The sequence below is a fragment of the Peromyscus maniculatus genome, chromosome 23 (genome assembly GCF_049852395.1).
Source record: "Peromyscus maniculatus bairdii isolate BWxNUB_F1_BW_parent chromosome 23, HU_Pman_BW_mat_3.1, whole genome shotgun sequence".
Classification (NCBI taxonomy): Eukaryota; Metazoa; Chordata; class Mammalia; order Rodentia; family Cricetidae; genus Peromyscus; species Peromyscus maniculatus.
Genome location: NC_134874.1, coordinates 13,043,568 through 13,068,001, shown reverse-complemented (window position 1 = coordinate 13,068,001; position 24,434 = coordinate 13,043,568). Strand labels below are relative to the sequence as shown.

General features: G+C 46.3%; 1 protein-coding gene across 3 annotated transcripts in view; it reads right to left on the bottom strand.

The window, feature by feature from the left end:
• The window catches only part of Naa25 (N-alpha-acetyltransferase 25, NatB auxiliary subunit), a 57,855-nt gene that overhangs the window by 17,667 nt on the left and 15,754 nt on the right, over positions 1–24,434 (bottom strand). For all 3 annotated transcript variants that reach the window (XM_006970775.4, XM_042268202.2, XM_076560234.1), the window contains exons 5-17: positions 22,568–22,642; positions 21,468–21,575; positions 21,109–21,187; positions 17,671–17,782; positions 16,958–17,047; positions 14,539–14,708; positions 10,583–10,695; positions 8,155–8,362; positions 7,159–7,248; positions 5,695–5,875; positions 5,017–5,116; positions 1,230–1,381; positions 385–510 (exon numbers count right to left, since the gene is read on the bottom strand). In XM_006970775.4, coding sequence (XP_006970837.1) covers positions 385–510; positions 1,230–1,381; positions 5,017–5,116; positions 5,695–5,875; positions 7,159–7,248; positions 8,155–8,362; positions 10,583–10,695; positions 14,539–14,708; positions 16,958–17,047; positions 17,671–17,782; positions 21,109–21,187; positions 21,468–21,575; positions 22,568–22,642 — 1,604 coding nt within the window. The remainder of the gene's footprint in view (positions 1–384; positions 511–1,229; positions 1,382–5,016; positions 5,117–5,694; positions 5,876–7,158; positions 7,249–8,154; positions 8,363–10,582; positions 10,696–14,538; positions 14,709–16,957; positions 17,048–17,670; positions 17,783–21,108; positions 21,188–21,467; positions 21,576–22,567; positions 22,643–24,434) is intronic.

Genomic DNA, 24,434 nt, shown 5'->3' with positions numbered 1-24,434 from the left:
ACAACCTTTTGTATTGCTAAAAACAATAAATAAGTAATTGGTATACATACACCACATACATGCACGCGCACGCACGCACGCACGCACGCACACCTGTCAATTTGCCATAACCTTTTAGAACCTAATAGAGATTATAAGCCTCTATGTGGTGCTAGGAAAAGCCAACATCACGTAGAAATGTTTTCTACCTTCCTCTCAGATGCCTAGGGAACCAAACTGTACCTCAAATCACTAGGAGCTCCTGCACGCCATGGACAGGTCTAACCTCAGCAGGCCTAGCACTGGGGTGGGATGTGCTGTGCACCTATGTCCCTGATTCCAACAATGAACATGTGTATTTGCGTAAAGATCCACACTGACTCTTCAGAGCTGAGCTCCTCTTACCTGTCCTTTGGATCCCAACTAAAGAAAACATCCAAGTCTCTGTTGTCTCTCAAATCTTCCCATGGAACGTCATCTTCCTCTGGCCTCAGATTCATTGATTTGATACTTTCTGCCAAGCTGGTTGATCTGTAATACAGAAGGTTTGCTTTGACTGTCCTGTGCTTGTGTGCACACATGAGCTGCACATGCAAGACTGTGTGACTGGGGATGTCAGGGAGGCCAGAGGTCTACATCAGGCGTCTCGTTTTTTCTCTCTCTACCTTGACTGTGAAGACAGGCATCTCACCGCTTGGCTGGGCGGGCCACTGAGCCCCAAGGACTCCCCTGCCAGCACTGGGTCTCCTATCACAGTAACAGACATGCATGGGCAGGCCCGACTGTTTACTTGGGTGTTGGGGATCAGAACTCAGTTCCTCCCAGGCACACAACAAGCACTGTACCTACTGAGCCACCTCCCAGCCCTAAGGTCTTATTTCTATAACAATACAATCATGAAAACTTTAGCCAGGACTTACTTTTACTGGAAAGAGGTCAAATAGACCTGAGACAAGTTGTGACAGCCAGAAAAAGCCTTCTGGAGTTCAACATAATACAGTGGGTGAGCGCCTGCTCTGCTCCTAACGCCTGTCCGGGGAGGGGCCTCGAAAGCACCACAGAGAGGAGAGGTATTCCCCGGGCATGCAGCTCTACTGGATGGAAGACACAGCTGCAGCCTCCGGCATTCTCCATGGCAGGGCCTGGTCTCCCTGTTTGCGGCTTCTCTTATCTTCCCATCCTCCATTTTCCCCTTAACTCCACTACTGATAGCCATGAACATCTCATCTGGCCCCTCATCACATACTCACATGTTCGCTTCAAGTAGAAGGTCTAACAGCATCCGTTCAGTGCGCACTTGTGCGAAGTGGAGAGAATTATTCAGCCTGTTCCTAAAAGCGATAAACTCTGGGATCTTCTCAAATGCACCGTATTTATAAGCTTGAATAATGTATTCTGAGGTCTGAGAAGGAAAGATACCACCTTGTATAAATACTCCACAGGTCAGGCAATGTAAGCAAAGCTTGAAAACCAACTAACATTCAAACTGCTACCAAGGCTCTGTCCAGTCTCTGAAGGTCTGGGCCACACAGTGTAGTTCCAGTCGTGAATAACACTACTTTTCCTCCCGCAGCTGAGTCAAATGTCCCCTCTAGCACACTGCTGGCCCTGAGCGGCCACTGCCATCTCCAGTCTCCGTACTCATGTCTTTCACAACAACAGGACTTGGAGAATATTCTATCTCATTAGCCAAAACACTGACAAATGCCATTCTGGAGTGGATCTTACGCAGTATCTTTCCAATTCTAAGACAAACCATGCTCTGTACAAAGATTTCAAAGATGTCATAACTGCACAATCGTACCCCACAGACTCAAATGAAACCCTCTCCTTCAGAAAGAGACTGCTCCTTGTTGGCTCTTTTTGAGTCCGGTACCAGACACAAGGCAGATGAGCTTCTCAGCAGGACAGAAGACACCAACAAGACCCATCAACAGGACACCATCTGCTCTGAGGAAGATGTCAAGAACCAAGTTTCCTGAGCACACAAACCCTAGAAATTAACCCAGACAACTAAGGGAAGGGAATGCTCACTCGTGTGTTGTAATTACAGATTAAAATAATCGGATGAAATGCTGCAGAGCAGAGGCAAGACAGAATTCTTCATGAAGTACTGGTGCAAAAGAAGCAAATCTCAGGGAAGAACGTTTCAGAGTGGGCTGAAGCCACCAGGATCAGAAGACAGATCACCCCTGTGGGCCAAGGAAGTGTTTAGCTCAATGCTGATGTCTGCCCCCAAGACACTTCCTAGAAAAGCCAGCCTTCTGCCTAGCCTTAGTCTGCTTGTTCTGCCCCCATTTCCACTATGCCTGAATCATTTGCCCAGTAGGAAAATAGGCCAATAGTCAACAACATACCCTCTGATACACAGCCTCGCAGGGTTCATTTCAGGCCATGGGGTTGCGCCACGGGCGCTAAGTCAACTGCATTCGATGCGGCTTTTAAACCCCCAGGGGACACCTCGGCCAGCTGTTTGCCTGCAGTATCTGGAGAGATTAAAGACGGACGGACACAAGAAAATTAAAAAGATTATGTGTGATCCTTCGGGTTTAGGACTACCTGCCAGCTTGACTGAGGACATCGGCATGCCCCATCAAGAGGCCCACACTTATCGCATCCTTCTCTCCTACAGTTCCCAACTTAGAAGACACAGCAGAGTTGGCTGCTGACCCTTGCAATGGGAACTTCCAGATTAAAAACACCTGGAACTAGCCAGGATGGAAAGAGGACTTGGGTGGTTCTAGACAGAAGGCAGTTCCAACATGAGTCCCACACAGCCTTCCCTCAGTGGGAGCCTCAGTGTCTGAGTGGCCCATGGAACTTCACTTGTGAAAAAAGACAACAGCTTTTCAAGGAGAGAAACAAGGGGCAACCAGGAGATAAATAGAGCCTGTAACAGGCCAGGAGTGCCTGCAGTTTTCTGTCCATCTGCCTGACACCGTCCTCCTTAAAGGCCACAGTCAAGTGGCTCTGCAGAGCTAGCCAAGGGCCCGGGGAGCAGCAGCAGGAGGTTGACAACGTCACTGCTGAGACCTTGTACCTCGGGGAACACAGACGAACCATAGGCACAGGCACTAAAGACTACTGACCAGAGTGTGCATCCACACCTACCCCCCCCTTATCTGTGCACCGATAAAGCTCGTTCGACGCCAGAAGGCCCCCTGAAATGAACCCGGGTCGCTGTGAAAGTTAGCAAAGTACATGGGTATCTGATCTTAAATAATGACCTTTATCAATACCTAAAACAGAGACTTCAAGGAGAGCTTCAAGAAGATTTTTACTATTTTTACTTCTGTGATGTGTGTTTGGGCAGATCCCCTGGACCTGCAGATACAAATGCTCGTCATCTGTCTGACGTAGACTCAGGTCCTCTGAAGCCCAGCAAGCTCTTTACACTGTGCCATGTCCCTGTCACCAGAGCGAGCCCTCGAAAACCATGAACACTAAGTCACTTTTGGCGATGAGGAAACCCAGCCCTGATTCCGAGTAAGATGACAGCAGCCGGACATCCAGAGACAACTTTCACCCCCAGCACAAAGCCCTCTGAACAGCAGCAGGTTTGCTCCAGGAGACGGTGACGATCTAATTAGAAGGAGACACAGCAGTCGGCCAAGGGAAAAAGCACCTGGGAAACCCCCAAACCAAAGAGGGAACGCTGCAGAACATGGTGTTTGGGCTTTGCAGAGCATTCCACCAGGCGCAGGGCTCCATTCCCTTACTGGGGACACACGCACCGCTGCCACCGCGGTCCTTACAGATGGGCTACTTCAGACCGGTTAAAGTCGCACCAGTATAAACTCAAGGGGGGAAATGTTACTGCCCAATCAATCAAATGCTAATTTATCAGGCTCAACATCATGTTCATTTAGCTGTATCAGTGATTCACAATCAACTATCAGCAAAACACTGACCACTCCACGGACAGGCAGGAAGACAGAGAGGGAGCGTGCAGCCAGCTCATCTACATTGCAAGGCCCTGTCTCAAGTTTTCAAAGTCTTCAGTAAATGAAATGTCTTGAAGCTCTTCCTCTTAAATACGAAAGAAGAGGTAAAATAATGAGACCTGAGGAGGTCGATCATAGATTCTCGAATGCACTGTGTAGCTATAGATTGATCACTCAACTGCTATTTACACTGCAAGTTCAACCCAGTGCCTGAGACAAGGCTTCTGCCTCTGTGCCAAGCCAGCACTTGGAAACAACAGGCTTAGATGTGGATACCCTCTTCTCCCTCATCAGGGAGAAAGTCTCCACAGACACCAGTCCCTTCAGGACAGCAGACAGACAGCTGATGGATGGTGTGGGCGAAGACAGCTCAGAAGTGCCTCGGCCCTGCTTCTCTATTCTCCAGAACACCTCTCAGGAAACAAGTAGAAGACAGGCGTGACTTCAAAGCAAAGGCCTCAAGAGTATTTGCCAAGATGAATCTTAGATGGCAACTTCCTCACCAAGCTCCATGATGTTGAGACCAGGAAAATGGGAAGCTACAGGCTGAGCCTGGCACGGCCAAACTCGAGGAAGTGAGGCTTAGCCACACACGGGAAGAACAGCAGCAGTGGCGGCGGCCACTCTAACAACACACCCGCTTTCTACACTAGCTCCCGGACAGCTGTGCAAGCCCATCAACTGAGAGCATCCTGACGCTCTGAGAACTTCAATAAGCCAATGGGCCCGAGTGAGCAGAGAGAAGACTGCACGGAGGCCCACCCTTGTCTCTCCCAGGGCAGCTCGAACTCACTGCCCCTTAAATGCAGTGGGGGCGGCTGCTGGCACAAACCAGACAGCCTCTTGCTTCCAACCTTCTTAATCTGTTAATGCCCAGTTGGAAATGTCCATTTCCAAGGATTCACTTATAGACTTACGCCTTGAACAAATGCAAACACCTCTCTACCTAGTGGTCTAGGAGGATTGAACTCAGCCTAAGGGCACATGCCAGCACTAGAGCAAGGTGCCCGTGACCTGCATGCTGTGACCCGAGGGAGTGCACTCTGAACCACGTCAGCCAGCAGTAAACATGGCACCGATGGGTTTCACTTACATCTTTCTGGTTGGAGTGGAAAAACCTGAGTGCGAAGTTGCAGGACTGGGAGGCAGCAGCATACTGACCCAGGGATGCAGCGTATCGGGTCAGAAGATAGCTGGGTAGGAAAGAAAGAAAAAACACGTTATAGTTACCTCATCCTACTGTCAAGTACTAGGCGCCAAGAAAGAGCAGGGCATACAAGAAAACAAAACAAAACAAAAAACCCAGAAAAACTGCCTTTGGAATGACCCAGTTCACAGGATCAAATGAAAAGAAAATGAACAGAGTTCTTCCTTTACACCCGACACTAACAGGAACATAAAAGCTGGTCAGAGAACACAATGTTCTCTTCCTAAATGCAAATAGAAAAATGCCTGTAAGTACAGCATAGTCAAAACTCAACTCAAAGGGAGACTTTGGGTTGGCGGCGGCGGCAGCAACAGCAAGGGAGAAATAGTGTGTAAAGGAAAAAGTCCAGACACAGAGCTGGCTGCCAGGAGGCCTGCCGCCCGGAGAAAGAGAGCATGCAGCCTCAGCAGGACCAAGCTGGAAACTCTGTAAGGCTGGAGACACAAGCCCTCGGGCTCTGCAGTGGGTCACAGGAGTGACTGGTGTCTGGGGCCCTGTTCCTCTATCATCTACAAGTCAGCTTTCCAGGCTGTCTGCGCAGTATTCAGAGTATATACTACCAACCCAATGGTGTCGTGCTGGATATGCTTAGCATCAAGGCTGGAGTAAAGATCCACCACTGGCTCAAATGCACCCAGCATGCAGTAGATTCGAACAAGCAGCAGTTTGAACTGAGCATTGGATGGGCTGTGGGTTAAGCCCTCTTCCAGCAGAGTCAGGGCTTGCCACACAGCAGTCTCCTCACCTAGAATCAAAACACATCGTTATCCACTCATCTTTAGGAACCTCTCGAAATCATCACCTGCCTTGACTAGTCTCTGAATGAGTTTGGATACATACAAATTTTAGATATAGACCTGAAATCAAAACAGGAAACTCCCCTGAATACAAAGTCCTTCAATAGTTATATCAGTGCTTAAATACAGGTGGGCAAAAAGCATGATGTGTAGATCTAGGGAGGGAAATCATGGAACCTCACAGACTCTCAGATTTTGAGAAGAAAGGGACTTTGAAGAACTGGAATCTTCTAGCTTCCCCCTGCACCCCCTGCACCCCACCCTCAATGTCTCCACAAGACTCTATAAGACATCATTTTATTCCATATGTAATCCTACAAAAAATATTACATTTAATACATAAAAACTGCTATTAGGACCCGAGAGATGGCTCAGCAGATAAAAGTGCTTCCTGCCTAAGCCGACTGTTGAGATCAACCTCTGGGTCCCACAGGGTAGAAAGAAGAGAACTGACTCTGCCAAGCTGTCCTCTGACAAGTGTCCACATGTCACACAGAGACACACGAAATGTTATTTAAAAAAGAAGAAAGAAGAAGACACTGATGTGGCAGTGCACGCCTTTAGTCCTCGCACTGGGAGGCAGAGGCAGATGGATCTGAGTTCTAGGGCCAGACTGGTCTATATAGAGTTCCAGGCCAAGCAGGACTACAAAGTGATACCCTGTCTCAAAAAAAAAAAAAAAAGAAAAGAAAAGAAAAGAAAAGAAAAGAAAAGAAAAGAAAAGAAAAGAAAAGAAAAGAAAAGAAAGAAAGAAAGAAAGAAAGAAAGAAAGAAAGAAAGAAAGAAAGAAAGAAAGAAAGAAAGAGAAAATCTTTTGTGTGTGTGGTTGTTTCGAGACAGGATTTTTTTGTGTTGCCCTGGCTGTTCTGGAATTGACTTTGTAGACCATGCTGGCCTCGAACTTGGAGATCCATTTGCCTCTGCCTCCCAAATACTGGGATTAAAGGCATGCTGCACTGCCGCCACCACTACCACCATCCTGAAGGAAAACCACTTTTTCAACATGAGTAAATAAAAAGGGCTTTTCTGTTCTGTGGGTTTGCCCATCTGCCTTTGAATCAGCGTGGTTGTATCTTAACTCTAGCTTTGTCTCCCACTGACTGTTCATTATGCAGATGCATTTAGAAACCAATGAGATAGCTGCTGAGTTGGGCCCAAGGCTCAGTGGTGGAGTTTCCAGTGTGGCCTCCATCTCTAGCAAGCCCCCATGGAGCTGACATCGGTGTCCTACCTGTTTCTCTCCATATATCAGTGAGCACATGGACAGCGAGGAGGCAGTAATAGTCAGAAAACTGCAACTCTGTCTTCAAACAAGAGCGTCCTAGGGGAAAATCACACCTATTGTTAATAGTTATTCATCAAGTGCTGTGACAGGAGGCTTTTGTTTACTTTTTAAGGAAGGAAATGAGGAAAAGAAAAAGAAAACAATAGGATAAGTAAGCCGGGTGGTGGTGGCACACACCTTTAATCCCAGCACTCAGGAGACGGAGCCAGGCGGATCTCTGTGAGTTCAAGGCCAGCCTGGTCTACAGAGTGAGTTCCAGGACAGCCTGGGCTACACAGAGAGACCCTGTCTGAAAACAGACAGACAGACAAGAAGAGGATCTGTACTGAAGACGTAGACAGACATAAGCACCGGCTCAGCCTGTGTGCGCATCGCTGGCACCACAAGAAAGGACGGATGGACGGAAGGAAGAAGGTGGGAAGAATACCAACCCAAATGCTTACAAGAAGAAGCCACACTCAGCTGGAACAGAACATTGCAGGGGAGAAGGTGCATGTGCCGGTCTTTACAAAGGGAACGATCTAGAGAAGTCTGAGGTGAAGAAAAAGAACCAGGGCCTCAACTTAACTAACTTCCCATCAGGCTCCCCTACTGAACGGTTCTTAATGCGCAGCGGTGCTCAAGCGACAGCAGTCAGAGGAGCCCTGCTGCTGCACCGGACGACGCCACCTCACAGGGCGCACTGCACTACTCTCTTGCCGCAGTCTTGTGAGGACGAAAGGCCACAGCTCCCAAGTTCAAAAATCCTCAAGTCATGCGACTTGTTTAAGAGCCCTGAAACATTCCGGTTGCGCAGGAGGAGCAGACACCAGACACCAGCTGTTAGCCTAACTAGGCTTCTGAGAATTACTCAGATTGGGGAGCACTTGATGAAATGCCTAACTCGTGCACTAGAGCAGTCTTAGCAGAACTGGGGGAACCCACATCTGAACAGCTACTCACCAAACTCCAGTCCGTGCTGGTACCTTAACATCAACTCTCGGACCACATCCAGCTTCTGGTTCTTATCCATGGTGTGGTACAAGCCAAGGAGCCTTGTCAGCTGCACGACACACAGGTGCTGCTGCAGGGCACGGATGTCAGCGGGCAGGGCCAGCTTGTCCTCCGTTGGTGTTGACAACGGAACCACTCCAAGAAGCTGATTAATAAACTGCAGAGGAAGAAGGAGGCCACACAATGCACATGTGTTTAGGACACCTGAGATGCTCTATAGGAGGGCTCCTGTACCGGCCATCTCTTCCTACCCACAGCTATCGTCCAATCTCTAGCTCACACACACCAGGTGTGCTGCGTACGCCCAGAAGTTCAAGATCATCCCTGGCTATGCAAACTGAACCCCAAGAGACCCTCCCTGCCCCCTTCCTTTTATTTCATGTGTATGGGTGTTTTGCCTGCATATGCCTGGGCACTACGTTGAGTGTAGTATTCATGGAAGCCAGCAGAGGTCACCAGATCCCTGTACAGATAATTGTGAACTACCATGTGGGTGCTAGGAATTGAACCTGGGTTTCTGCAAGAGCAGACAGTGCTCTTAATCACTGACATCTCTCCAGCTCCCAAAGACTTTATCTTTAACAATTATGGTTTTTTTTCCTTGTTTTTTTGAGACAGGATTTCTCTGGGTAGCCCTGGCTGTTCTGGAACTTGCTTTGTAGACCAGGCAGGCTAGCCTTGAAATCAGAGATCTGCCTGCCTCTGTCACCTGAGTGCTATGCCTTGCTGTTTAATTTTTAAAAAGCTGTACTAAAATTATGAAGTATAATAGGACCATAAGACTCCCTGGACCAGCTTCAGGCTTTCACGAGCTGCGCTCCTAAGTAAAGAAACCTTACTGTGTGGGGTCCCGGATGTGAGAGACTGTCAAACAAATCATCACAGCTGCTCAGAAGAATGTGGACTCACAGCAACCTTCAGCGGTCCCAGAGCATCCCTCTGGAGCAGCCCCACACTGCTGCTGCCTGCAGGGGATCAGAGCTGTTGGACATGACGCTCTGCCCCACAGAGATCAGCACTGACCCACTCACAAGTGCTCAAGTGATCTGGTCCACATGGTCACCTGGATTCGACTTAGATTCCCTCTGGCAACAAAACTCGAGGATTCTGACTACTACCTTTTTCTCACTGAACCAAAATCTGAATTCCGTGTAAAAAAAATTTCTCTTCCCTCCTTCCCGCCATCTTCTACAAGACAGCCGTTCGGATCTGCCGCTCCCAGACCAACTTCTTTGCCACGCAACTCTTTTTCTCTCCTAACTTTCAAACTTTCTCTCCTACAACCCAGACTCTTCCTTCCTGCATGTTACAATTCCCCGAGAAGCTGTAGGCCTGAGCCTGTATACAAACACTCCAAGAACAGCTCCGTTCAGACATCAAGAATGGAGTCTTTCAGAACCCAGTTGAGACAACTTAGTTAGGGAGCTGGGATTAAAGGCACGCACCACACGTGTGCCTTAGAGGGGTCACCAAAGTCTGCCGAAGTCCAAGTCCTGACAGAGTAAAGCCAGTCATTCCACTGTGCTCAGCCTACTTCATTCACTCCGCATGGGCACAGAGGCCACATGGTAGCAGCCCTGGCACCAGGCAAGGCTTCCAGCCATCCAGCATTGCCACAGGGTTACTAGTAAATTGGTGGATGGTAGACACTGGTTTACTCACGCCTATTAACTCTGCACATGGTACTCTATCCTACCTCAGGCACACTGCTCCCCAGTGAATGAAGGACTCCAACTGCCTATGACCAAGGACAGCCCTGGAGCATGCACTAAATACTTTTGAGTATGAAACAGTCTAGGGCAGTAGTTCTCAACCTATGGGTCACAACCCCTTTGCAGGTGGCATATCAGAAATATACTTGACAATTCATAACAGTAGTAAAGTTACAGTCATAAAGTAGCATCAAAAATAATTTTATGGCTGGGGTCACCACATCATGAGGAAGTGTATTAAAGGGTCATAGTGTTAGGAAGCACTGGTCTAGGGGGCTCCTATGCATGGCTCTCATATGCATGGCTCTCCCATGTATGGCTCTCCAGCGTGTGAAGACACAGCCACAAAAGAGCCAGAGTAGCTTGACTTTAGACTGCTCAGCCTCTAGGTGAGGAGTCAGCAAGTGTAATGGCTCACACCTGATCCCAATGTTTGAGGGTGGAGAACGGAGAACCCTGGGCCATGTGATCCATCTCAGAAAAATGAAGAAGCTCCTGTGGACAGGAGGAATGTCTAAGCGTGGATCTCTGCTGGTGCCAGAGCTGGCGTACAGGACGTGCCCGCACCAGCACTGTGGCTGCAGGGCAGTTACTGGACCACCTCCTCCTGCACTAGCATGCAAGCACAGACACCTCGGACACTGGCAACTCTGAGGGACACGTACTTGTGTGCACTGGGCAGCAGGCAGGAGGTCAACAAACACCTTCAGGTCTGTGAAGCAACACGGCTTATCCCCGAACTTCTTGAAATACTGGAACATTAACTCTTCTGGGTCACCTTAAAGACGAAGACATTACATTATTACTCACAGACTGCAGCAATCGCTAAAGGGACATCTCTAATCTGAAAGCGTCTGTTTCATTTCAATTAACTCTGCCTGAAGCCAGTCATGGTGGCACACACCTTGAAGACCAGCACTCCGTGTCTCAAAAGTAAAATAAAATGAAATAAAAAATACAATAAAGGAAAAAAAAAGTAAGAGTTGGAGGGTCATTTTAAGGTTTCCTTAATTACATGGCAAGCTCCAGGCCGCCCTTCCCACACTGGGGAAGCTGAATTCCAGGCAAGCTTGGGCTACTGAATGAGATCCATTCAGAAAAAGCCAATCAGAAAGGATACTCATGCACTCCGAGAAAACCTGAGAATGACAAGAAGGGAAACTCCTCTTTCAACTGGGTCAGCAAGGACCAGACGGACTAAACAGACACACTAATATAAGAAGCTGAGGGCGGCCCGCAGAGGTAGACGGGCCGGGCAGCAGTGACAAGCAGAGGTAGGTAGGCCCGCAGCGGCAGCTGGCAGAGACATACAGGCCCGGCGGCGGACCGCAGAGGTAGACAGGCCCAGGGACGGAGACAAGCAGACGCAGCTTGGAACAGGGACGCCCCTAACCCCAACATCTGGGGAAGAAGCTATCTCCATGGGACAGAACCAGAAGGAATCTGAACACTCCATCTGAGGACAACCCAGGGCCCAGCAGCTGATCCTGTGAAACCCAACAACTTGGAGGTGTTGGTGAGACTACCCCGCTCAGCTGAAATCCATCTGGGAGAGGATTCAGATGCCTACAGTTTGAAGTCTGAAGAAACAAGACCAGCTGAGGAGTTGACGAATGAACAACACGTGACCTGGGAACACAGAAGAAGGCGCTACCCAGCCACCAAACCAGATCACTAGAATCATAAGTATATACTTCACCAACTGAAATCAGCTGCCCCTGAAGAAATAGCCCAATAGCACCAATTTAACCAAGAACCCCTACAAAACCAAGACTAAAAGTTAGAACAAGAGAGGCACTCTCAGACACAGACACCACCTGCACCGCACAGAGGAAGAGATGAGTAGACGCCAGTGCAAAAATACAGGCAACAACATAAAGACCTATATGGCAACATCAGAACTTAGTGATTCTACACCTGCAAGAACTAAACATACCATGACAGAAGAAACAGAAGAAATCAACCCTAAAAATGACTTTAAGAAGATGATAGAGGCCCTTAAAGAAGAAATAAAACATTCCCTCAAAGAGGAAATAAAAACTTTCCTTAAAGAGGAAATGAAAAACTCCATTAAAGAGGAAATAAAAAGCTCCCTTAAAGAAATGGAAGAAAAAAACGAACAAAAATGGGAAGAAATCAAATCAAATCAAGCCAAGAAAAAGCAATTAAACAGATGAAAGAAACATTCCAAGATCTGAAAAATGAATTTGAGACAATAAAGAAAACACATGCTGAGGGAATGCTGGAAATAGAAATCCTGACTAAACGAACAAGAACTACAGAAACAAGCATAACCAACCGATTGCAAGAGATGGAACAGAGAATCTCTGACACTGAAGACACAATAGAGAAAATAGATGCGTCAGTCAAAGAAAACATTAAAGAAAAAAAAGTCGTAACACAAAACGTCCAGGAAATTTGGGACACCATGAAAAGACCAAACCTAGGAATAATAGGGATAGAAGAAGGAGAAGAATACCAACTCAAAGGCACAGAAAATATATTCAACAAAATCATAGAAGAAAACTTTCCTAACCTAAAGAAAGAAATACCTATGAAGATACCTTTTTGATAAGAACTTTAAATCTCTAAAGAAAGAAATTGAAGCCGGGCGGTGGTGGCGCACGCCTTTAATCCCAGCACTTGGGAGGCAGAGCCAGGTGGATCTCTGTGAGTTTGAGGCCAGCCTGGTCTCCAAAGTGAGTTCCAGGAAAGGCGCAAAGCTACACAGAGAAACCCTGTCTCGAAAAACAAAAAAAAAAACAAAAAAAAAAAAAAAAAAAAAGAAATTGAAAATATCAGAAAATGGAAGGATCTCCCATGCTCATGGATAGGTAGGATTAACATAGTAAAAATGGCAATCTTACCAAAAGCAATCTACAGATTCAATGCAATCCCCATCAAAATCCCAACACAATTCTTCACAGACTTGGAAAGAAAAATACTCAACATTATATGGAAAAACAAAAGACCCAGGATAGCTAAAAGAATCCTATACGATAAAGCAACCCTTGGAGGCATCACCATCCCTGACCTCAAACTCTACTATAGAGCTATAGTAATAAAAACAGCTTGGTACTGGTATAAAAACAGACATACGGACCAATGGAATCGAATTGAAGACCCTGACATTAATCCATGCACATATGAACACCTGGTTTTTGACAAAGGAGCCAAAACTATACAATGGAAAAAAGAAAGTATCTTCAATAAATGGTGCTGGCATAACTGGATGTCAATATGTAAAAGATTACAAATAGATCCATATCTGTCACCATGCACAAAACTCAAGTCCAAGTGGATCAAAGACCTAAACATAAATCCAGTTACACTAAACTTAATAGAAAATAAAATAGGAAGCACTCTTGAACGCATTGGCACCGGAGACCATTTCCTAAATAAAACACTAACAGCACAGACCCTGAGCACAACAATTAATAAATGGGACCTCTCGAAACTGAGAAGCTTTTGCAGGGCAAAAGACACAGTCAATAAGACAAAAAGACAGCCAACAGAACGGGAAAAGATCTTCACCAACCCCACATCTGACAGAGGATTGATCTCCACAATGTATAAAGAACTCAAGAAACTAGACATCAAAGTACTGAACAGTCCAATTAAAAAATGGGCTAAAGAGCTAAACAGAGAATTCACAAAACAAGAACTTAAATGGCTGAAAGACATTTAAAGAAATGCTCAACATTTACATCATGACTTAATCATCAGAGAAATGCAAATCAAAACGACTCTGAGATACCACCTTACACCTGTTAGAATGGCTACGATCAAAAAACACCAATGACAACCAATGTTGGAGAGGATGTGGAGCAAAGGGAACACTCCTCCACTGTTGGTGGGAATGTAAGCTTGTACAACCACTGTGGAAATCAGTATGGCGGTTTCTCAGAAAATCGAACTACCTCAAGACCCAGCCATCCCACTCTTGGGCATATACCCAAGGAATGCTGATTCATACCATAAAGATACATGCTCAGCTATGTTCATAGCAGCACTATTTGTAATAGCCAGAACCTGGAAACAACCTAGATGCCCATCAACGGAAGAATGGATGAAAAAAATGTGGTACATATACACAATGGAGTACTCAGCAGAGAAAAACAATGAAAGCATGAAATTTGCAGGCAAATGGATGGAACTAGAAAAAATCATCCTGAGTGAGGTAACCCAAACCCAGAAAAACAGTCATGGTATGTACTCACTCATAGGTGGATTCTAGATATAAAATAAAGAACAATCAGAACACAACCCATAGAACCATAGAGGCTATATATATAGCATGGAGGTCCCTAGGATGACTGTGGCTTATAATAAATTTCAGTTTTACTCAATTATTGAAAAAAAAAAAAAAAAAAAAGAAGCTGAACCGATGGGGGGAGGGAATGGAAGGAGGGGAGAAGGGAAACTGGTCAGGGTGTAAAATAAATAAACTAATCAAATAAAGCCACGCCAAATCTGGGCTGAAGACAGATTCTGTAAATCAACCACCGTTAGTAGTTGTTTTCAGGTAATAAAGCACATTGATAATGAGCACTGCACTCAAGATTTGAGGGCACCCCTCCCTCATCTTCTCTAGTGCTCCCCAAGCGCCAATGGTTCTTACCTAGCTTGTACTCGTCGTTACAACCTTGGCTCCGCAGACGCCTGATGAGCTCCAGCTTAGCAAGGTGTGGGCCTCGGACATGGCGGGCACTTTGCGATGCCTCCATTATCCGATCCTCTATAAACTTCACGGCGTCTTCTGCAGAGCAGTGTACTTCCCCTTCTAAGGAGCTGGAGGAAACACAAGGCACCATGACTGCCTCCAACAGGCTCCACGAAGTTGAAGCCAAGTCAGACTGATCTTAAGAAACTGCATTTTGCTATCCATAAACAACAAGGCAGCAATAACACAACAGTGGCAGAATGCAGTGAGTGGGTGCCACACTCTACAAGCCCTCCTGTAGCGGGCAGCAGGAGACTAAGGCAGGCCTGCACTGGCTGCAGATGAAGAAGACCGTGCCTCAAAAAGTCAAGGGTTGGGGGCTGGAGAGATGGCTCAGAGGTTAAGAGCACTGACTGCTCTTCCAGAGGACCGGGTTCAATTCCCAGCACCCACATGGCAGCTCACAACTGTCTTAGCTCCTGTTTCAGGGGATCCCACACCCTCACACAGACATACATTCAGGCAAAACACCAATATATATAAAATACAAATAAACAAATTATTTAAAAAAAAAAAAAAAAGTCAAGGGCTCCCAGGATCTGGGAGGAAAGGCAGACAGATCTCAGTGAGTTCTAAACCAGCGAGGTTTACATAGTTCCAGGATAGCCAGAGCTACATAGAGACCCTCTCACCAAACCCACCCCCACCCCACCCCCTCCCAAAAAGAAAAAGCCAATGGCTAGCAGTGTGGATTAGTGGGAAACCACTTGCTTCACATGCTCAGAGAGCTGGGCACAGTCCCTAACGAGGGGGTGACCCACATGAGGTCAAGCGAAAGCCATGAGCCTGATCTAACAGGTAACAAGTTACAAAACTATTCTTAATTTTGACTCCTGGATACTGTAGAACAACACATCACTCTCACCTCTTTAAAGGTGGCAAGATGGCTCAGCAGTTAACGTGCATCTATGAGCCAGGACCCACATGGTAGGAGGAGAGGACTCACTCCCACAAGGTGTCCTCTGACCTTTGGGCACATGTGGTGGCACACAAGTATACACACAAACATGTAAATAAAGCTTTTTTGTTGTTCTGTAGATCAGGCTGGCCTTAAACTCAGAGATCCACCTGCCTCTGCCTTCCAAGTGCCCCAAATACTGGGATAAGCGTGTGCACCAGTACACACTTAAATGAAGCTTTTTTAAAAACTGTTTTTTAGCCAGGCAGTGGTGGCCCACACCTTTAATCCCAGCACTCGGGAGGCAGATGAATCTCTGAGTTTGAGGACAGCCTGATCTACCAAATGAGTTCCAGGACAGCCAGGGCTACTCAGAGAAACCCTATCTCAAAAACACAAAGCAAAACAAAACAAAACAAAATTTTTTAAAAAGTTTCAATACAAGCTTACTTCACATCACCTATAAAAAGAGGGAAGAAAAATTTCTGCAATAGCCTAACTGCAGAGACATTAATAGACTAAGAGTAAACATTAATAGATTATGAAACTCTTGAGCCATTCACCAAAAAATTAAACAGACTTACATCTACCTACCACTTATGAAAGAGCCTACACGTATTTTAGGGAGGAAGACACCACAAGAGCCAGTATGCCCAATTTAACCCCACTCTCATGTTCCACAGCACTGTGTTAACAAGGGATAGAGGCAAGTGGGATTGATTTTTACACTGACAGGTTCAGTGGGACTAAGTACCACATGGGGAGCCTTACAGGGCTTGTGTTTGTTACAGTAAACACTTACGGAAAGGTAAAACATAACTGATGCACACACAATGAAGTCCTGTTGCTCCATCACCCTCAAAAGCACCACTGTAATCCAGGCACGCGGACACACGCCTGGGATCCCAGCACTCAGGCTAAGGCTAACCAGAATCCCTCTCCTGGGGATATGTTCAGTGCTGAGAAGACCTGCGTACTAACGTAAGCCCTGGGGTCAACTCCCAGTCCACAGAAAGTGAAACCGTAACTCAACAACAATGACAACCATGTGGGGACACAGATTAAAAGTCCTCAGGGTGTCACTTACTGTAAACTGCCCAAATCATAACATAAAGGCTAGAGAGACAGCTCATCAGTTATGAACACCGCTGCTCTTGCAGGTGTTCAATTCCCAGCACCCACATGGCAGCTCACACCTGTCAATAACTGCTGTTCCAAGACATCCAATGCCCTCTTCCTGCCTCCCTGAGCACCAGGCACATACACAGTGCATATATATACATGCAGGCAAATTACTCATGTATTTTAAATGAAATAAAATCTTTGAAAAAAATTTAAAAATATGTAGCACATACATCACTCCTTAAAGAAAAATAAAAACTCTGAAGATACCAAAGTGAAAAAAAGATGACAACTTACTGTTCCCCTTCCGCAGGAGGTGTCCAGGCCTCTTCAATCAGTCGAAAGACAGAATCGAAATAAGTCAGATAGAACTGCCAGTCATCTGAGCTAAAATCAGATTGAACGATGCACACAGGATTAAACCCAAGTTGTGACAAAGCTGCCTTAGGAACCATGAATTCAACCGATTTTCTAAGTCATGCCCACCTGTACCAAGACCACCCAAGGTGGCCCTGTGAGACTGTCTGGAAGCTTTTCAGATACTCAAAGACTAACTTTCTTAACAGAAAATTCCCCCAATGAGCTCTTCCTAAGTAGGAAGTGGGATGGAGAGGGAAGCATCCTTAAGGCCAAGATCAAATGTGATACAATAACTTGCCATGCGGAGGTGGCCTTTTATCCCAGCACTCGGGAGGCAGAGGCGGGAGGATCTCTTCACAGAGATCCAGGACAGCCTGGTCTACAGAGTATGTTCCAGGACAGCAGTTACACAGAGAAACTTTGTTTCAAAAAACAAACAAAAAGTGATACAGAAACTCAGTGCTCATCCTTAAGACATATCTCAGCCACCACAGCCCAGGCACAATTAGGTCTTACCAAAAACTAAAGCTCCTTGAAAATTTCTAAAACCTCTAAAATATACCCAGACTCTCACAACATGCACCAGCCTCAGTCCTGGGGCCTGAAAACCTTCCAAGGCTCTTGACTCACAAACAATGGCATCAACTCACTTTTTCAACAGGAGGCGGCGGGAAAGAGCGTTGCACTCTGGCCACCTGCTCAGTTTCTTGTACATGGCCATGCATTTGTTTTCCCGACTCTGAATCTCACTTGTCAGTTTCTCTACAACGAAAAGTATAAAAGTTGAAGGGCTAGTTTCATGTTTACCAGAATAAAATCCAATCATTGAAGAAAAAAAAGTCACTTTTTTTTTTAATTCCCTCTAGAGCTTGAGCCCAGCCTGGTCTACAGAGTGAGTTCCAGGACAGCCAGGGCTACACAGAGAAACAATGTCTCAAAAAAAAAAAAAAAAAAAAAAAAAACGGGGGTGGGGGTGGTATATGTGTATGGAGGTGTGTGTGACCTGACCCAGGAGTGATGGTGCATACCTACACTGCCAGCATTCAAGAGACAAAGGCCAGGGCAAGTAAATCTGAAGCTAGTTTGGTTGACAGAATGAATTACAGACCAGTCAGAGCTATGCAGGAAGACCTTGTCTTCTTTTTTTTTTTTTTTTTTTTTTTTGGTTTTTCGAGACAGGGTTTCTCTGTGTAGCTTTGCGCCTTTCCTGGAACTCACTTGGTAGCCCAGGCTGGCCTCGAACTCACAGAGATCCGCCTGGCTCTGCCTCCCGAGTGCTGGGATTAAAGGTGTGCGCCACCACCGCCCGGCCAAGACCTTGTCTTCAAATAAGACACTTTTAATCAGGCGTGATGGCTCTGGCCTGTAATCCCAACCCTCATGAGGCCAAGGCAGCAGGACTGCTGTTGGGGGCCAGCCTGAGCTACATGTGGAGTTCCAGGCCACCCAGGGCTGCAGACTTAAGACTGTCTCAAAAGAGTAAGGCAGCACAGGGCGGTGGTGGTGCACGCCTTTAATCCCAGCACTTGGGATGGAGAACCAGGCAGATCTCTGTGAGTTCGAGCCCAGCCTGGTCTACAGAGTGAGATCCAGGACAGGCACCAAAACTACACAGAGAAACCTTGTCTCGAAAAACCAAAGAAAAAACAAAAACAAAACCCCACTAAGGCAGCAACAGGCTGAAGAGATGGCTCAGCAGTTAAGAGCACTTGTTGGTTTTGCAGAGGACCCACGTTTAACCCCCAGCACCCACATGGCAGCTCATAACCATTCATAACAGTAGGCCCAGGAGGATCCAATGGCTTCTCTGGCCTCTCTGGGCACGACTACACACCTAACATGCACTCACGTCCACACACATATAGTAAGGCCTGGCAGGAACACGCAGCAGCAGGGCGGTGATGGGCCTAGAGACCGAGGATACACCTCTCACACCCTCAGCCTGAAGCTATGACTCATCTTCAGGTAAAGGTAGCTTGCTGCAAGCCACAGAAATATGAAGTTGGAATTCAGCAGACTACGGCAAAGGCTATTCAAAGGCTATTCACCTGGAAGAGTCAAGGACTCTTGCAGAGGATAAAGCCAAGACTCAAGGCGTCTTGGTGACATTGGCTTTGAGTGTATCAGCCGTTCCCTGCAGTCAATCTCCTGTGTGCTGCAGTAGCTTTTCCACTTGATCCTTTTCCCAAGAACCTCTAACAGTGGCCAATCATTCTTGGGGCACAATTTCCCTGTACAATTGGAGTATCTGGATAACACCCCCACTGTGCTGACAGCAGTCACACAGCCAGACCCCTAACTTCAGACCTTTCTATAATTATCGTCATCAGCATCATCTGGCCAGGACCATCTGCGGACCTACGTATTTTATCTGAAACAATTCCCAGACTTTCTTTTTTTTTTTTTTTTTTTTTTTTTTTTTTTTTTTTTTTTTTTTTTTTTTGGTTTTTCGAGACAGGGTTTCTCTGTGTAGCTTTCGCCTTTCCTGGGACTCACTTGGTAGCCCAGGCTGGCCTCGAACTCACAGAGATCCGCCTGCCTCTGCCTCCCGAGTGCTGGGATTAAAGGCGTGCGCCACCACCGCCCGGCTCCAGACTTTCTAAGAACAGACTGCACATAGATAAGCATCCAGACTATCGGTTAGTTCCTGAGGGAAGGTAAAAATTTACAATGAGACAACTGCCCAGGCCAGGCAGATGTGCTAATTAGCTTAACCCTCCTTTTTTCCAAGTGTCATCTCTAGTTCTAGATCTTCCTTTAACAATTAACTCAGAACAAAAGGGCTTTTACACACCAGGTACATCTAGCTTGCCTAGTTACCAAGTACACTTCCCCCACCCTACCAGAAAAGAGCACAACCAAGGTTTGGACAGATGAGGCAAAAAAAGGAAAGAAGGCAGTTTTATTTTTACTGTGACTTAGTGACTTATAGAATCATAACATTTTACCTAACCACTTCTAAGAATATAGTTTGAGCACATAAATTCCCTTTTCACTCTATTAACTGAATTTAACCCTCAGTTGATTCATTCCCCATTAGTCACTTCCCTTTTGAGTTGCTAATGACAGCTGACAATTACTGCTCTTTGTGTGGATCTTATCACCCCACCTTTTGACCCAGAGGGAATTCAAGCCTGGTGACCTTGCCAAGGCCAGAGTATTGCTGATTGCATGGGTATACAACTGAAAACCTCAGAGACTTGGGGGAGAATTAAGAAGAACAATTTGGAAAGAACTAGGTGGGAAAGAACAAAGATGGGGAAAACTAAGACAAGGTATTGAGATAGAACTTAGAACAGCAGAAAAATATAGAGAGAATCAGGCAAGAAAGGAGCTAAGTGTGAGAGCAGAAAAGAAGCTCTGTAGAGAGAGAACGGACTCAGAATAAGTGAATGGACTGAAGAGTTTCGTGTACGTAGATTCATTTGATATCCTTAAAATTAGATTCCCCTGGGAAAAGGCTATTAAGGGACTGGACCCCAACAGTACTTTTTAATAGCTTAACCTGAGCTGGGCATGGTGGCGCATGCTTTTAGTCCCAGCTCTTGGGAGGCAGAGGCAGGAGGATCTCTCTGAGTTCGAGGCCAGTCTGGTCTACAGAGAACAGCATTCCCAGGATAGTCCGAGCTACAAAGAGAAACCCTGTCTCAAAAAACAAAACAAAACAAAACGAAGTTGAACGCAGGAGTTTATGGGCAGCACGAGCTGGGTTCAACAGAAGAAACTGGGGGTGGGGAGGTGGGGGTGGGGAGACAGGGAGGTGGGGTAACCTAGAGGAAGTTAGGAGGGTGGACAGTGAATACAATCAAAATGCACTGAATGAAATTCTGAACGAATAAAAAAATTGTTATTGTTTGAGACAGGGGTCTCTCTACACAGCTCTGGCTGTCCTGGAACTATGTAGACCAGGAATGCCTCTGCCTCCCAAGCACTGGGAATAAGAATATTTTTAATAGTTTAAATGTAAGTTTTGAACACAGAAATATATAGCAAAGTCATAGGACTTATGACTATATGGGAATTCCCCCCACACACACAAATAATTTTCATCTTCAAATTAAAAACAAAAGAGAAAACTTTTAAATTACCTCCTAATTTGCCTCTAATGACATCCAGGGCTTCCTGGTACTTCCCCAAGCGTTCCAGGATCATATAGTAAAGTTCAACCTTGCGGAAGACACAAACAGTTGCAGCATTGAGAAGTCAGCAGAACACAGGCATCTGTGTATTCATGCAGTTATTTCACAGAACCGTGTGGATGACTTTTCCAGTCCACACGCATCTTGGCAGAGCGCACTTTCCAGGGATGGCTCGGCGGCATGGTGCCTGAGCTGAGCCTGTCTTTTTCACCCGAGGCCCAGATGAGGTCACCGGCTATGAGGTGGACTCTGGGATAGGCGGCTGTGGTGCAGCCAGGCTGGGGACTGGAGGAAGGGCGTGTACTCACTTCAGCCTCAGCTTCTATCTTGTCCTCTTTCACCATCTTCTCTACCATTCTCTCTGCCAGGGGCAGAAACATGGTTTTGGAGAGATTTTCATCTCGTGCGGATATAGACTGCAGTGGGAAAGACAAGCGTTGTGCTGGGCTCTGTCCTGCTTGCTCTCTTCACTTCACCATGCACACCCCACTAGTGACTCTGGAGCCCAGTCCACAGTGCACATATCAGGCCTGATCTGGATCTACCACATGGATACATGGAACAGTTCCTACAATGCCCGGCTTCCACGACATGCCCAAGTGCTTTGACAGGCTGGTCTGATATTTATCTAGAACTACTCAAAAAGGGGTGTGCCTCTGCTGGGTATTACATACATTACAGGGTGCCAAGAAGGAAGCTGTACTGTGTCTTGATATGTTAACAGCTAGAATAGGACACATGCCAACTCTATCTACCTACATAGCTCTTGCTATTAGCTAATTACCATATAGCCATCATTTTAAACCAGGACCACTGGTAAGTGGACAGTGCAGAGATTCTCCTCAGAGGCCAACCTGGGGTAAACTAACAGGACAAGTGAGAGAATACTAGGCTGCCAGGCATGGTAGCCACCTCACCTGTAACCCCAAATTCAAGAGGTGGAGGCAGCAGGATCAAGTTTGAGGTCAACCTAGGTTACACAGCAAGTTCAAGGAAAGACCCTGTCTCAAAACAAAACAAACACTAAATAAAGGAAGCCGGAAAACTGTCTCGGTGGTTCAGAGCACGGGCTGTTCTTCTAGAGGACTCAGGTTTGATTCCCAGCACCTACATGGTGGCTCAAAACTGCTTGTAACTCTACTTCCAAGGGATCAGATCCCCTCTTCTGCCCTCAGCAGCCACCAGGCTCACACATGGTACATAGATATACATAAAGGGAAAACACCCATACACATAAAATAAAATTTAATTAAACAAAGACTACCAAGTATCCCCAACTCGAAAAGCCAAGGGGTGATCCATCAAGACCCTCCTGACACTTGGTGCAGCATATTACCCAAGTTCAAAGCTCATTAGTGACTATGATGGTAAAGACAGACTTCAGTCCCATCCTGAGCAGCATACTTACTTGCATAATTAGGCTCATCACAGACCAAAAGTAGTAAGGGTTTTTGGGGACAATCTTATACAGAGCCATGCCAGCCTGAAAGAGAGAGGTTAATTTAGAAAACATAGGATAGAAAACAATCAATCAACTGGAAATGAAACAAAAATAAATCTGGGTGTGTGGCACGTCTCTGGGGAGACCAGCCACACAACTGCAAACTCCAGTTGTTGGCAGTGCATGGTAACTGCATCACTATGGCAACATCAGTAATCATAAATGCCAAGTTTTACATCCTGGGTGACAGTTCAGTTTTTGAACCTTTGAAGTCCAAACCCATAAAATGGACGTGACAAAGTACAGTTCTAGGAAGACTACCAAAACCCACCAAATTTGACTATGAGTGTCCATCAACGTGAGGCAGGTGGGGTTCAGCTGGTAGAGTGCTTGCCCACCATGCACAAAGCCCTAGGTTTGACGCCTACCCTTGCAGACACCAAGCCCAGGCACGGGACGCATGCTTGTAGTCTCAGGCCCTTGAAAGACAGAGGCCGTTCAATCGTCCTCAGCTGCACTGGGAGTTTAAAGTCATCTTGGCTGAAACCCTGTCCAAGCAAACCAATTCCGTTTTCTCTCAACTCCTTGATTTTCTTTGTTGTAGTTGTTTTTTTTTTTTTTTTTTTTTTCTGAGACAGGGTTTCTGTGTGTAACAGAGCTGGCTGTCCTAGAACTCGCTCTGTAGCCCAGGCTAGCCTGGAACTCAAAGAGATCCACCTGTCTCTGCCTCTCGAGTGCTGGATTAAAGGTGTGTGTCAGTTCAGCAGCAGCATTCCTCACTGAAGACACTGAAAGAGCCACAGCAAAGCAGGGCCACCAGCCAGGAGATGAGCTTCATGGAAGTAACAGGTCCTTCCAAACTATCCATAATTACAACTAACCCCACCAGCCAGGCACAACGGAACATGCCTGTTATGAACATGGCCTCCCAGAACATGAGGTAGAGACAGCAGATTGAAAGTTCAAGGTCATCCTCAGCTATATAGTGAGTGAGCAACATAAGACCCTGTCTCAAAAAAAAACCAGAAAAAATGACTAGCACCTTTACACAATATGCCCACACTTGGAGTAGATGCAGATAAACAGAGGTAACTATTATCACTCAAGCATACTTGAAACTGAATTGCTGTACCCACATCTCTACAAACTCAAGAAAGGAACCTTTTCCAGGCATGAACAAAACCCAGCACAAACAGAATTTAGAGCTCCCGGGAACCCGGCTGCATCAGCCTTCCAGGCAGATGTCCTAGGAGTGATCTCAGTCCCTTGCTCCGCCGGGGACTAGCAAGGTGCAGTGGGTGATGATGGTTAATGCTCTCTACAGCCCCCTCGTTTCCTGTTTCAGCTTCCTGAGGAGTGTGGTAAACACAAAATGAAAACCACACAAATAACTCATGGGGTGGTGTGTGTACATGCATGTAGCTTCATTCACACGTGTGCACATGCCTGTGGAGGCCAGAGGGCAACCTGAGGGATCACTCCTCAGGAGCTATCCACCTTGCTTTTTGAGTCTGGGTCTTTGCTGGGATCTGGGGCTGCTTGTCTATTAAGCTAGGCTGGCTGGCCAGAAAACTACAAGGCCCTGTGTGCTCCCTCCTTAGCAATGGAATTTGTAATTCCAAGCCATAATACTTGATTTACCTGGGTACTGGGAATCAAACTTCAGCATCATGTTTACATGGCAAGCATTCTACCAACTAAGTTTTCTCTCAACTCCTTGATTCTTTTTTTTTTTTTTTTTTTTTTTTTAAGACAGGGTTTCTCTGTGTAGCTTTGGAGTCTGTCCTGGAACTCTCTCTGTAGATCAGGCTGCCTCTCTCAGGGATCTGCCTGC